Source organism: Acanthopagrus latus, chromosome 17 (assembly GCF_904848185.1).
Source record: "Acanthopagrus latus isolate v.2019 chromosome 17, fAcaLat1.1, whole genome shotgun sequence".
Taxonomy (NCBI): Eukaryota; Metazoa; Chordata; class Actinopteri; order Spariformes; family Sparidae; genus Acanthopagrus; species Acanthopagrus latus.
Window position 1 is genome coordinate 10,941,272 of NC_051055.1, and position 14,074 is coordinate 10,955,345.

At 38.0% G+C, this 14,074-nt stretch overlaps 1 protein-coding gene across 8 annotated transcripts in view; it reads left to right on the forward strand.

Moving 5' to 3' along the window:
- Positions 1 to 14,074, forward strand: part of LOC119006146 (CUB and sushi domain-containing protein 3-like) — a 213,205-nt gene that overhangs the window by 62,516 nt on the left and 136,615 nt on the right. For all 8 annotated transcript variants that reach the window (XR_005070692.1, XR_005070693.1, XM_037074543.1 and 5 more), the window contains exons 6-15: positions 1,716 to 1,828; positions 3,090 to 3,167; positions 5,862 to 5,949; positions 6,681 to 6,805; positions 7,289 to 7,410; positions 10,312 to 10,415; positions 10,724 to 10,836; positions 11,212 to 11,394; positions 12,122 to 12,448; positions 13,664 to 13,858. Coding sequence is in view for 6 of the 8 variants with exons in the window: in XM_037074543.1 (XP_036930438.1) it covers positions 1,716 to 1,828; positions 3,090 to 3,167; positions 5,862 to 5,949; positions 6,681 to 6,805; positions 7,289 to 7,410; positions 10,312 to 10,415; positions 10,724 to 10,836; positions 11,212 to 11,394; positions 12,122 to 12,448; positions 13,664 to 13,858 (1,448 nt within the window). In the remaining 2 variants the exon portion in view is untranslated. The remainder of the gene's footprint in view (positions 1 to 1,715; positions 1,829 to 3,089; positions 3,168 to 5,861; positions 5,950 to 6,680; positions 6,806 to 7,288; positions 7,411 to 10,311; positions 10,416 to 10,723; positions 10,837 to 11,211; positions 11,395 to 12,121; positions 12,449 to 13,663; positions 13,859 to 14,074) is intronic.

A 14,074-nucleotide genomic window follows, 5' to 3' on the forward strand; every position in this document is an offset into this window, starting at 1 on the left:
ACCTTTTAAAATTAATATAAAGGTTTACCACATATAGATAAAAATGTACCCATCAGAGTAATTCCTCAGCAAGGTGTCCATAAGCCTTTATTTACTGTTGAGGCAGATCATGTTTCACTTCCTCTGCCACGCTTTGCCGCTGTGACAACAGTATATTCTTCTCCGCCAGTCTTAAATTTGTAACATCATTCCTGTGCTGCCTAGAGCGTCTGTGCAACTTCTGGATGTGTACAGTTTTATTGACGCTATCCGTTTTCTTTCAGACTTAGCGATAATTTGCAGTTTCCACTACAGGATACATAGGGGCAGATTCTTTCAGATAATTCAGCCACCTGAAGGTGGCTGTTTTTCATTCAGCCTGTGTATTAGCATTAGTGTCATTAGCATTTTATCAATGACACTATGAGAGAAAAGGTCAACTTTTGTGTGAAAATCAATTGTCTTTTAATTCCTCTCTCAGAGCTGCCATCATCTCTCTTTGTGATAGATCATTTGGATTAACAGTATCAATATTGAAAAATTACATTTAGTTTGCAATAAAAGTTAAAGCAGTCTATAATCTGTCTGACAAATGTATTTTAGTCTTTAATGTTAATAAAGTTAAGATTTAAACTGTAGGAAAACTGGTGCAATTAAAATACAGAAATATCAAATGTCAAGTGAATTTACTATTTTTATTTTCTTATTTCTGTTTGCAGTTTCATCCAAGGGAAAAGCAGCTCTCTCATTTTTGTTTTTCCTCATCACTCTCTTCGTCTGTCTTTCTCTCACTGCTCTTCCACTTTGCTTTTGTCTGCCTGCCCCCTCGGTGACTCTGCAGTAAATGCCAAAGAAATTACATAGAACAAAAACCTTAAAGATGTCTTCACTCTGCCTTACACACAGCAACAACACAGACATGAATAGATGTGGACACACACACAGACAATATGACAAGTTAACACATTGTTTTTTTTTTTTTTTAATACACTGGGCCAATTTGAGAAAACCGGGCTCAACTGCACCAGGCATGTCCCCAGCCTCAGTTTAATAGCTAGAATGCCATTGTGCACTATTGACTGTTGTATGACAGGGCACAGTGCAGGGATTGCAAGAAAAGAGCCTGAGCTGGTCAGCCAGACAAATGAGAAGACCCCTGACAGCTTTAAATCTCTATGATTATAGTGTCCCTGATGCTGCAGCCACAAGCTGAATAAAACTTCTGATCCAAAACACAACAGTAAGACATATGTAGACAGAACATGCAGACACTTTAGTGCCACAGGCATGGTTTTTAACACTTATTCAAATATGATGGCACATTCCTGCATGTGGGTAAAGTAGTCTATATATCTCTCTGTCTTCTTTTCATTTCCCTCACACATAGACACGCACGCGCACACACACACACACACACACACACACACACACACACACACACACACACACACACACACACACACACACACACACACACACACTTAATTTTAACGGCAACATTTATTTCCAGTCCACTTCTATTGCTAGAGTATGTATTCTCTTCTAATGGTTGTGAATTCTTAACTTTTTTCCAGGATTTTAGTTCATTCTTAATTTTACTCAATTGCCTGTTTTTCCTTTTTGTGGGATGCTTGTAGTGACACAAGCATGCAAGTGACCAGCAGAGTCCCTGTAGCTGAATCAAAGTAAAAACAGTTGACATGTATTTTCTTTTATTTGTGACAATTTACACTCAGGTTAACTGGAATGAATATTCCAGCACCCATCATCAGCAACAAAAACTGGCTTCGCCTGCATTTTGTGACAGAGAGCAACCACCGCCACAAAGGCTTCAGGGCACAGTATCAAGGTAAGACATGATTGCTTCATTTGCACATCGTAATAGAGGACCCCCGCTACTTGAAAAAAAAAAAAATGTCCTCATAGGAAAAACACTGTAATTACAAAACATTTTTTTGATCTTTGTTAACTGAATATTAAACAGTTTGAGTAAGACCCCCTCTGTAGAGGGCATGAAGGCTTTTTCTGCTTCAAACCATTGACTTCAAAGGGCCTTGTTAATCAAATATTTGAGAGATACATACTCTATATACTTCTCCTTTATAACAACTCAGCTCTGGCAGTTCGATAATCCATTACTCTGACATTGTTCTTTGGCTTGACTTTAAAGTCTGAGTATATGTGTTGCATATACTGTACTATAGACGCTTAAAGCCTGGCATCGAACCAGATATTAAACCTGCAACTTCACCATAAACAGCTCTATAAAATGTTCAGTAACATGCATGTGTGGCAACTCACTGTAAATGACGACATAAAATCAATTGCGTTGCATCTCTCATCCGTTGCAGTGCAATGTTGTGCAGCGGTTAAAGCAATTTTTTATATGCATTTGTTATTCAGGACGTAAAGGGCAGATATTTTTTAAACCAAAGACAGGCACAAAGGAGTTTTATTACACAGTATGCTTTTGAGTGTATAACAAGCCTTGTCTGGTCACTAAATAGATTCTCATCATGATTGTGTTTATAAGACACCAGTTGACCTGCAGTGTAGTTCCATAGAAAGGCATCGTCCCAGTGTTTTTAGATTCAAATAGCCTTGTTTTGGTTTGATGCATCATTAATTGCTTTTGGCTATTCTGGTGATACTTCAATATTATGACAGCCACTTGCATCACCTGGCATTTGTGTGCAATCCTGCCCCTGCTGTGTTTAATTAGACTATCTTAAGATGTTACACTGCAGTCCTTGGGCTCCTCTTTCTTCGTGATATTCCCCCCACCCCCACATACGAGCTATAACCAATTAATCTGCTCTGACCAATCAATTCCCATACACTGTTTAATATTTCTCAGTTATATGAGCAAACAAACAAGAGTGAAAAACTCATTTACATTTTATAGAATTGTCACGGCAACACTTCGAAATTCATCTGAGCCGTTGGATTCATTTCTTTTGAAGAAGGATGCACACCAGTAGCAATTAGATTTTGATGTTCTTCATAGGACCAAGTGTTATCCAGAGAAAGAAACACTTGTACTGTATCTTCTCACATCTAATACTGTAACTTCTTTTATCTAATGAACTCTTTCTATTGCTCTCGACCAGTGAAAAGCTCTGGAGAGCTTAAATCCAGAGGGGTAAAATTATTACCAGGAAAGGACAACACTAACAAACTGTCTTTGAGTAAGTCTTTTATTTTTCTTATGCAACTGTTTTCATTGTTTTTTTGTTTATGTAGGGCTTGCGTTCTGGGTCTCTGTTTCCTTTCTTGTCTCTCTTTTTTTGCTGCATCATTTGGTGAAGGAATTAAGCTACAGTACTAGATTTTGCAGAAGTGCAGTCTCTTTTTCTTTCTGATGACCTATTTCCCCTGCTGCCCCGGACTTCCCGTCCTGACAGAAATGAACTCAGCTAGATCAGGCCAAGTAATGTATATTGCAGCAAAATGCTAAGTTTCATCGGTTTCACTCAGCCAAACCACCTATGTATCATTCTGTACTGTTCAAGCAGCACATCAGATTGACACATGTTCATGCACTGTGTGAGCTATGCACACAGCAGTAGTCAAGGTTGAGTGACCACTCACTTGACACTTGATTTGTGTACACTCCAGACCGAAGTGAATGCATTGTAATTGCTTGCGGAGCGCTTTCATTAACATAAATCTTGAACACTCCAGTGTGCTAAACACTTCAATGATAACAGGTTGTAATCTTTATTACCTTATGTGTCATAGATTCGGCATTGCATGGAGACATGAATAATGCAGAGGGCTGTAATCTTTTCTATGAGACAATACTGTAAATCATTTAAAAGACTATGAAGAGATGTTTCCAATGTCTTGTGGATTCATTGCATATAACTGAACCCATAACTGTATTATAACCCGCAACAATTAACTTCAAAGCTAATGAACTTCTTTAAAGATGTGAAAGGCGAGAAAACATGCCGGTAGGGCTCGCCTTTATATAGAATGGTCCGTGTGTGTGTGGGGTAATGTCATTTTGCAAATATTACAGCAGACCTTAACAATAGCTGATACTACATATTTCATGAATTTTACTTGCAGTGCAATCAGTCTTTGATTCACAAATCACAATTTGAAGGGGGAGATAGGCTTGTTAAAAGTCAGAGCAACTAAAAGAAATATTTTCCTACTTCCAAGCTACCTCTTTACATTCCTACCATACAGTGTGTGCATTTTTATTATGCGAGGGTATTTTTTCAGATGTGTTTTTATTGTTTAACTGACTCAGTTTTATAGGTTCAAGGGTAAAATATCACCACTGTCATTTTCTCCTAACTTACATTACAAACTTAAAACATACAAGAATGCCAAAAATAGTGATAAATATAAGAGAGCATGACAAATGGTTAATGTATTAATTTACCAATAGAGCTAACCCTCTTTTCAGTGACTTGCATGAGCCTTGCATCCTTTTAATCTGTTTCTTTTTTTCTCCGCCTCCTTTTTTATAGCTGAAGCAGTTTCCACACTCTACCAGATGTCAAAGATCTGAAATGCCTTCCCTGACAGTAGATTTTAGGTTTTTAGGTTTTAGCTTTTCAGTGGTTTTAATGTCAAGAGAGCAAGTCATAATTTTGCCATCTTTAAAGTGTCTTTAAAGCAGCAGAGTACTTGAATTCATGTGATGGAGTATTGTCCAGCATAATTATAGTGCTTTTAACGGCTGCAGACATCTTTCTCCTACTCTGCTGCTTTCAGATAGTGTCTTGCAGAAACTTGCAGTCATTTTGTCAGTCCAGTATTTAGACCATGTGTAACTCAAATGGTCCCAACCAGTTCATTGTTGATGATGCCAGTTCACACCATTACCCCTATGTCCTTGAGTACTATAGCCACTGGTGGACAAGTGGTCCATCAAGAGTCACCCTCATCTCATCATGTCCATAAAGCCTGTGAAAAGTCAGTCTTCAAGCATTGGCTGGCCCATTCTTGATGCTTCAGGTTGAGCTTAGCTTTTCTTACCATGGCAATACGTCTGAGCACCTTACGCCTTGTTCTTCTGCACCTTCCATGAGGCTTCATTTTATAAAGATGGTAGCACTAGAGGCTGAACAGTTTTGGAAAGATCCATGCCTAGTTCCTTAAGTTAACTCTCAGACATTTTTCTTGTTTCATATTTTGCAACCCTGTCGACTAATACTCAAGAAGAGTTTAATTGTGCAGTGATCCAGCTTAACAATTTCACTATTTCCTCGTAAAGCCATTTAATTTTTTGATAGGTGGCTCTTTGCTCCATTTTTACCTGTAGTAAAAAGCTGCCTAATAATTGTGCACACATGAATCTATGGTAAGACTCAAGCCAAACCCTCTCTCAATCAAGGAATAAGATCACCTGAAAATGACTCCACCCAATAAAATGTCTCACATTATGCACACACCGTTAGAAAGGCTATACTCACTATGAAACCATATCTACAAGGCTTTATCTGGTGCACCTAAAGTATTATTATGTATGGAGAGTCTCACTGAATGATTATGGTAGCTCTCGCAATTGATAGCTGAAGGTTATTTAATACTCTTAGTCCCTATTGGGCCCAGATAGATTTCTCCCTATTTTGTCTAGCTCAGGTAAGAGAGTTGCATTTATCCTTGGCACAGACTCTGATATCACAAAACACAAGTGTGTATTCACAAGCCCTGCCAAACAATCTACAGTTAAAAGTCTCTGACCTTGAGAGATGACTTAGATTTATATAACTATGTGATTCCTGGAATCATGTTCTGTCACCAAACCCAACGTTAAACACTGAAACAGAGTGTTTTCCAATGCAGTGGAGGATGTTGTCTGAAAGTACGGCATATTGAAAATTTCTCTCACAGCATTCTTGGTCCTTCTCTTTCTCACTCAGTGAATGAAGGAGGAATCAAACAGGTGTCTAATTACTGCCCTGACCCAGGGGAGCCAGAGAATGGCAAACGGTTCGGCTCTGACTTCAGGTGAGGTGGTGCTTGGGCATCTGAAGTGATGGAGCCTAGGATTTGTGTGGAAAAGAGTTTTGGAGTGGGTCAACGTACTCTTCATCCAATTCAAATTTCATTATTATGACATGCAGCATATTTCAGTTATAACATTATCACGGTCTAACACAAACTGTGTGCACATAATCACAGCATTAATCTTATTAAACCTGCACCAGGTTTGTAACTTTATTACCATTTCAAATGTTTTGTCTATTTACCAGAGTCATGGATAATCTTTTTGCTAATATAGTGCACTATAGTCTAAATTTTCTTTTTTCTGTACCTGACCCATTCAGCTTTCAGGTCAGAAAAAAATCAAGCATTTGTATGTTCAGACTATTTAATTTGACATGGAGCAGTTTGCTCTCAGGTCCCTGCACAACTGAGATTTTTCCTTTCTTGTTGGACTTAATTTGCTCTAACATATTTTGTATTTCATACAGTATATAAACTGTATATATTTTTGAGTTGTTGTATCAGTTTCTCTGCAAAAGTGTTCAATGGGTCATATATACTGCAAGTGTAGAGACTGAGGACAATAGATGCATTCATTCATTCATCTACTGAATTTGATATATTGATGCACAGTGCAATGTGAACATGTAATGAATGACATAAAATAAATAATGAATTTGACATTTCATCAGGGTCATCTTTGGCAGATTGATTGGTTTTCCAGGCGTTAATGGTGTTTGTTATCTTCTCAGCATCGGAGCAACTTCTCAATTTACCTGTGATGAAGACCATGTGCTGCAGGGTTCCAAAACGATTACCTGCCAGCGCGTAGCCGAAGTCTTCGCTGCTTGGAGCGACCACAGACCCGTCTGCAAGGGTGAGAAAGGCTTCTGAGGAGCTAATAAAACAGTTTGATTAAGGCATTGCCTCTGGTTATAGGCTCTATGCAGATAGAGGAAAGTTCATTTTCGTTAATTATGTATGAAAGCCTCTGCTGCTGCACTCTGCTTTTCCATTCCAAAATGCTCTGCATGTTTTTCTATGTTTCATAATACCTGCAGCACCTTTTAGAATTTGATTAATGGAAATGCAGCTAATAGACCTTCTCTCTACTTGTGCAACCAGTATATTACCTTTCTGTCACATTACAATGCAGGAGTTATTACTCTGCCTCCTGAGCATATTCATTGTGAATTCAACTTATGCCAGGACTGACTTTCAGGTTCAGTAGTGATAATTTATATTATGTATACTCCATACTAAGATATTTTTTTTAAATGTTCATGTATATTTTGAATCTGCCTCATAACTTAATGTGTATATTGTCTGTGTCTTCATGTTTATCTTCATATTGTTGCAGTGAAAACGTGTGGGTCAAATCTACAGGGACCCTCTGGGACTTTTACCTCTCCTAACTTCCCCATCCAGTATGAGAGTAACTCCCAATGTGTGTGGATCATCACGGCCAGCGATCCAAACAAGGTAGCGCAATAGCTGGCTTGGAGTTTGTAGTATTTTTTACTCTTGGACCAAATCTAATTAAAAATCCATTGTAACTGTTGTCATGTGAGGATCCAACAGTAACTGGCCCTTGGATCCTAAATCGCTCTTCCCATCTCCACTTGTATGAATTCACAAATGACCCATAGGGAGACAGTACACAAGACACACAGTTATGGTCTGTATAGCAGTGTTCAGTATAACAGTGGTTCCCAACCAGGGGTACATGTACCCCTAGTGGTACGCAAACACATTACAGGGGGTACGTGGAAATATTTATTCATTTATTTCCAAGATGTTAAGTAAATATTCTCATATTCTCATATTCTCAAATACTCTCATTCATTTCATTAGCCCATTGATAAAACAGTACGTGTGTGCCATAATTAGTTCATATCACGTATTCACATATTATTTATTTTTATGTTTAATTTGAGTTGAAAAAAAAAGAAAATGCAGGATTAATGTTCAAATTAAGGAGATTAAATGATTTTCATTTAATAATCAGTTATGTAACGTTTCATATGACCACTTGTGGAGAATCATCAAGACTCACGATTAAGGGGGTACTCATGGAATGACAAAAAGGCTCAGGGGGTATACAAGACAAAAAAGGTTTGGAACCACTGCAGTATAACTTAAGCTTCGTCTTATACCTTTTCACATCTGCTTTACATTATAACTCTAAACCAGATACTGTAGATAAAAGTGAGAGGCAGGATGAGGGCCATGGTTATAGTTAAAGGAAAACTACTAATCTGAGAGGAAAAGCCAACATTACCTGCAGTTTTATTAGGTGATAATTACCTAATTACCACTACCACTAAAATGACCTCAGAATAGTCTCTCTTTATTGTACTCATGTCATTTATAAAGATGAAATTATAGGTGTTATTTTCTTGATTAATACATCGAATAAGTATCAGATTATTAAGTAAAACAGTCTAATGCCCCACTTATATTGTTCTTAAGAAAGCACAACAGCCCCTCATTAGTTATATAGTGAATACCAATGGGCAAGTCCTTCACCTTTTTACTCTCCCTTCCAGAAGTATAGAGCATTTGTCCAGGCATTTCCTTCTTGAATACGCATGTATGCATCTATTTTCCAAGGGCTTTCCAAGGTGGGAAAAGGTTACATAGAATATGCATGTATTTTGACTTAGGTTTGCTCTAACTGTCCCTCATTAATGAACACAGTTGCAGCAGATTGCATTTCAGTCCTCACTAGACTACCAGTTTGACCGTGGCTGTTGGCGGTTCAGCAATTCGCCTTGTTCATCTGGGGTAACAGAAATGGAGAGAGATAGTAATTGAATGAGACCAGCTTTTCCCCAAAGTGAAGAGGTCAAAGCTGTTCTCCTAGTGGTCATTACTGCTCTCCTACATCAAGTCTGGCTCTCTATTGTTATTCTGGTGAGTCATATACACAGGGGTGTCAACTAAGTACTATCCAACTAATAAACAATAACTAACCCGCTAACACTCATTCAGAAACTCACTAGGACTGGCAAGTGTCATAGCTTTGTGCCATTGCACCCTCTCCTAGGCAAACAAGCCATTGACTTGGCACTGAAACTTGGTCCATTAGTGTTATTATGGTAATTATGCTTATGTGTGCATCATAATGAGGCTGTTATACATGGATATTGTGCAAGCATTGTCCTCCCCTTGGCCAGAGAATTGGATGCGAGGGATGAACAAGCAGCCATCATATGTTTGTCATCAACAGATGTGACAGTCCCATCATTACAACATCCTTTCTTTCATCACTAATCCATGTAGGATGAGATAATGTTGCTTTAATGTGTAGTCTGCAGTAGACCTCATTTTGTGTGAATATTATTAGTGTAAGCAGCTCTTGCCAGTTTGATCTGTAAATGTAATCGATTCTATTGTAATGTACATTTGTTTATAGGGAAAAACAGATAAACCAGTGACAGCGGGGAAAGACGTCTCAAGGGTGAATGTGGACAGGCAATTAAAAATCTTAGAATTTGACTAGCCATAATTGGCTCTTAGTGTTTGATTTGTGCCATGATGTAACGTGAAGCGATGTTGCTGTCAGTTTCTATATTGCTTTGAAGTATATTTGTGGTGTTCGCATGGTGTAGGGGTCACTACACATGAATAGATATCAAGCAGTCAGCAATTCATTGGGCACCCGCTCCATTGGTTAATCAATCAGTTTATAAGTTTATTAGAGGAAGAATCAGTTGCATCAAATGAATACATCTTTATGTCTGAAATTGCAGATCCTGATGACATTGATCTCCATTTCTGTTATAAAGGAACGCACAATGCCTTAGTTTGTCAGTTTGTGAATTACTAAGGGATAGAGATGAATATCGAGCATACACATATACAACTAAGCATATATACAAATGCATGAAGTAATTGTTATATTAGTTAGAGAGGAACTGAGGAAGCCTCTTGGATCAGAGGTGAGAGTTGGCTATAGAGTCGGGATGCACTGAGCCAAAAATTCTTCAAAAGTCAAAGTGGCAATTACAAAAAAAAAGATGATTCATACTACAAACAATGAGCATTGCTAGTGGCTCTCAAGAATCTTTGCTTTATTTCTTCTCAGTTTAGAGTTCATTGAGAGCTTTATTTAGCTGCTTCTCTCCAAATCCATAAACAGATAAAAATGTGAGATGAGTTTAAGTTTGCTTTCCATGTGTGCTTGATGCCATTGTTGATTAGAGTTTAGAGCTATCACAATTACTAGATAGAAGGAAGTCTTTTCACAGTGTTTGATCAAACATGTTGCTGTCTTCTGTCACCAAGAATTCCATGGACTTTAACCTACGTAAGCCTCATTCTGTTCTACAGACGTGCTGTCTTTAATGTCAAGTTACAGAAAATTGTATTTTATTACAGGTTATTCAGATCAACTTTGAAGAGTTCGACCTTGAAATTGGGTATGATTCACTAACAATTGGAGATGGAGGGGAAGTAGGTGATTCGAAAACAATAATACAAGTGTAAGTACTGTACAAAATATTCATACATTGGATATATATTATAATATTGCTTATATAGTCGAACATGTTGCAGAGGTTGTTAGATCTACAATTTTTTAGAGAGAGCATCATTGATATATATCATGGAATATATTTCTGAATTTTTTTTGTGCACATTCATGAATACCGAGAGCCATCTGATTCCATACATATGTAACTGCTATGATGCACTGTATAAATGCATTTAAAAAAGTAACTCCATGATAAGTTGAGTCTGAAAAAGTGTGTTTTAGTACCACAATGACTTTCTTTTCTTGGCTGATCTGCAGGTTGACCGGGAGCTTTGTCCCAGACTTGATTGTCAGCATGTCCTATCAGATGTGGCTTCACCTACAGTCCGATGAGAGCGTGGGCTCAATTGGCTTCAAGATCAACTACAAAGGTACACAGACTTAGCTCAGATATCATCTCTGACTGTCTGGTTTATGTCTGTGTCGGTGACTGTCTCATTCAGTAAACCCCTGAACTGTCTGCCAGTTTGTCCTTCTATGTGTCAGTTTGCAACTCTCTACTGTATCTCCTGCTTTAAAAACCTGCATTAACCAGGCTCTCTGACTCCTCTCTGACTCCTCACCTGGACATTTATAGATAATGTTAAAGAAAAGCACTTGGCTTTCTCTCCTCTCCTCTCCTCTCCTCTCCTCTCCTCTCCTCTCCTCTCCTCTATTCTACTGTACTCAACATTCCTATATTTTATTCTGTTCTACTCAACACTCCTCTACTCTCCTTTGCTCTGTTCTACTCATCTCACCCACAGAAATTGACAAAGAGAGTTGTGGTGACCCTGGTACACCCCTGTACGGTTACCAAGAGGGTAGTGGCTTTCTAAATGGAGACGTTCTGCGCTTTGAATGCCAGTTTGGATTTGAGCTCATCGGGGAGCGGATGATAACCTGCCAGAACAACAATCAGTGGTCGGCTAATATTCCCATCTGCATATGTGAGTCTGATACATGCTTTTTTTCATGACAGCAAATGAAGCAATTACTTATGTGTTTGGAAAGTTCACAGTGACACTAAGCTACTGGAGGATTAATTATAGCGTTGTTAAATGACCATGCAGTGCATTTTGTGTAAACAGCATACAGATTATAAAACAGGAAATTGATAGCATCTGGTTGCCTTGTTATTTGGGGTTGATAAAAAGGGAAAGAAAGAAGGGTACACACTGTCACACTCAGGAGGTTAGAAACTTGCATTATATATAGATTATCTTCACAAAATATAACCTAAACCCCTCCTGTGAGTTTCCAACCTATATCCATAACAAAAATCTAGTCTACCGTTTCGTCAAGTTAACTGTGTCCATTTGGACAGCGTGCAGTATTTCTGTGTACCCATATTGCCAGATGTCTGTATTTTTGTACACTAAGTCGTCAACTGCACCCTCCTTACAGTTTCATGTTTCTCCCAACTACTCAGCACCCACGGGGGCAGTGCTCTCTCCTGATTGTTGAGCTAGTTATAAAGTACTGACAGTACAGACTTTCACGTGTGTGTGTGTGTGTGTGTGTGTGTGTGTGTGTGTGTGTGTGTGTATATATATATATATATATATATATATATATATATATATATATATATATATATATATATATATATATATATATATATATATATATATATATATATATATAATTTTTGATTATTTTATTTTTTTCGCTCAGTCCCCTGCTTTTCCAACTTCACGGCTCCGATGGGGACGGTATTGTCTCCTGACTACCCAGAGGGCTATGGAAACAACCTCAACTGTGTGTGGCTGATTATCTCTGAGCCCGGCACCAGAATCCACCTGGCCTTCAATGATTTTGACCTGGAGCCTCCCTATGACTTCCTCACTATTAAAGATGGCGACCAGTCAGGAGCCACAATACTAGGGCGCTTCTCAGGGGCCGAAGTCCCTTCCCACCTCACATCCAACAGCAACGTTCTGCAGCTGGAGTTCCAAGCTGATCACTCAATGTCTGGACGAGGATTCAACATCACCTACAGCAGTAAGTTTTATTTATTTTTTTTTATTTCGAATTTGCAAATAGAACATGGCTTCCTGATTGCAGTTTAACAAATTATTTGCACAACATCATATGGAAATGAAGATTTTGAGGAAGCAAAATAATACGATAAAAAGTAAAATAAATGACATATGCGAAAAGGAGTGAGAAGAAGCATAGCTTGTTAGCTCTCACCCCTTTGTCTAAATGAAATTATTACATATATATATATATATATATATATATATATATATATATATATATATATATATATATATATATATATATATATCCATATATACATACATACATACATGCATACATACATATACATACCCATACAAATATCTACATACACACATATCATACTATCATACTAAAGCATTTAAATGAAATTGAAATTAAATTATGGATTAGCCAATATGTTTTTTTCTGGTCCAGAACTGATTATTAGAAGTCAGGGAAACTGATTAGCAATATTTGGAACCAATGTACATTTGCAGTAAACATTTACATTTTATTGTCAAAATGTTACCTTGTAGATTCAGTGTTGATAGGCTCTTTCTTGTGTACACAATCAGATAGCTTTGTAACTGGGATATGTGGGACCACATAGTGACTGACAACAGACACAGGCAGCCACATTGAAGCGAAAAACAATAATTTGAAAAATTGTAAATATTTAGATCTACTTATCAGCTAGATCGCTATTGGGTTTACCCCGGATATAGATATCAGCAATGACAGTCTGAGCTCTCAGGTTTGTGCACTTTCTCTGAACTTAAAAACATCTAGCTAAAGAAATGAGGATTATGTTATGTAAAGTACAAGCAAATTACATCTTCTATCTTATTGATAAAGGATGTGATCAGATTCAGTGGTTCTTGTAATTTGTGTGAATGTGCGTGTTCTTACTCACAAAACATACTCTTGTAATTGTGTTACAGCAGCATTTAGGTAAATGCATACTGTTCCTAGCCTATGCCTCATTGCCTTAAACAACTCGACCCTATTTTTCTCGCAGCAAAGTCACAGAAAGCTCCATAGACAGAGGCCATTGTCACCCTCAGGTGTTGAGAGCAGACCTCTGTTTGTTTTTTTCTTTCTTACGGACAGCTACATCCATTTCCCTTATCTCCCTTCTCCTCAAAGACCCTATTTCTCATTCACACAAGAGCGTTTGTCACTAGATCTTGTTCTCTTTCTTCTCATTACAAGCTTTTGGCCGTAATGAGTGCCCTGACCCTGGCATACCGTTAAATGCCAGGCGCTTTGGGGACAGTTTCCAGCTGGGGAGCTCCATCTCTGTAGTTTGTGAGGAGGGCTTCATCAAGACACAGGGGGCTGATACCATCACATGCCATCTCGAGGAAGGCAAGGTGATGTGGAGTGGACTCATACCCAAATGTGAAGGTACTGAAATGGAATAGCTTATAATTGTATGGTCGATGGACAGAAATGTTGACAATTTACTAAGGAAAAGAAAGAAAGAGCAGGGGAAATTTGATTAAAAAAAAAAAAAAAAAAATGAGTGGGTGATGTGGAACATGCTGTCCACAGAACTGGCTACATTTATCTTATAGTATTATTTTCAGGTTTTTGTGCAACTCTAGCCCTTTGGTGACTCAC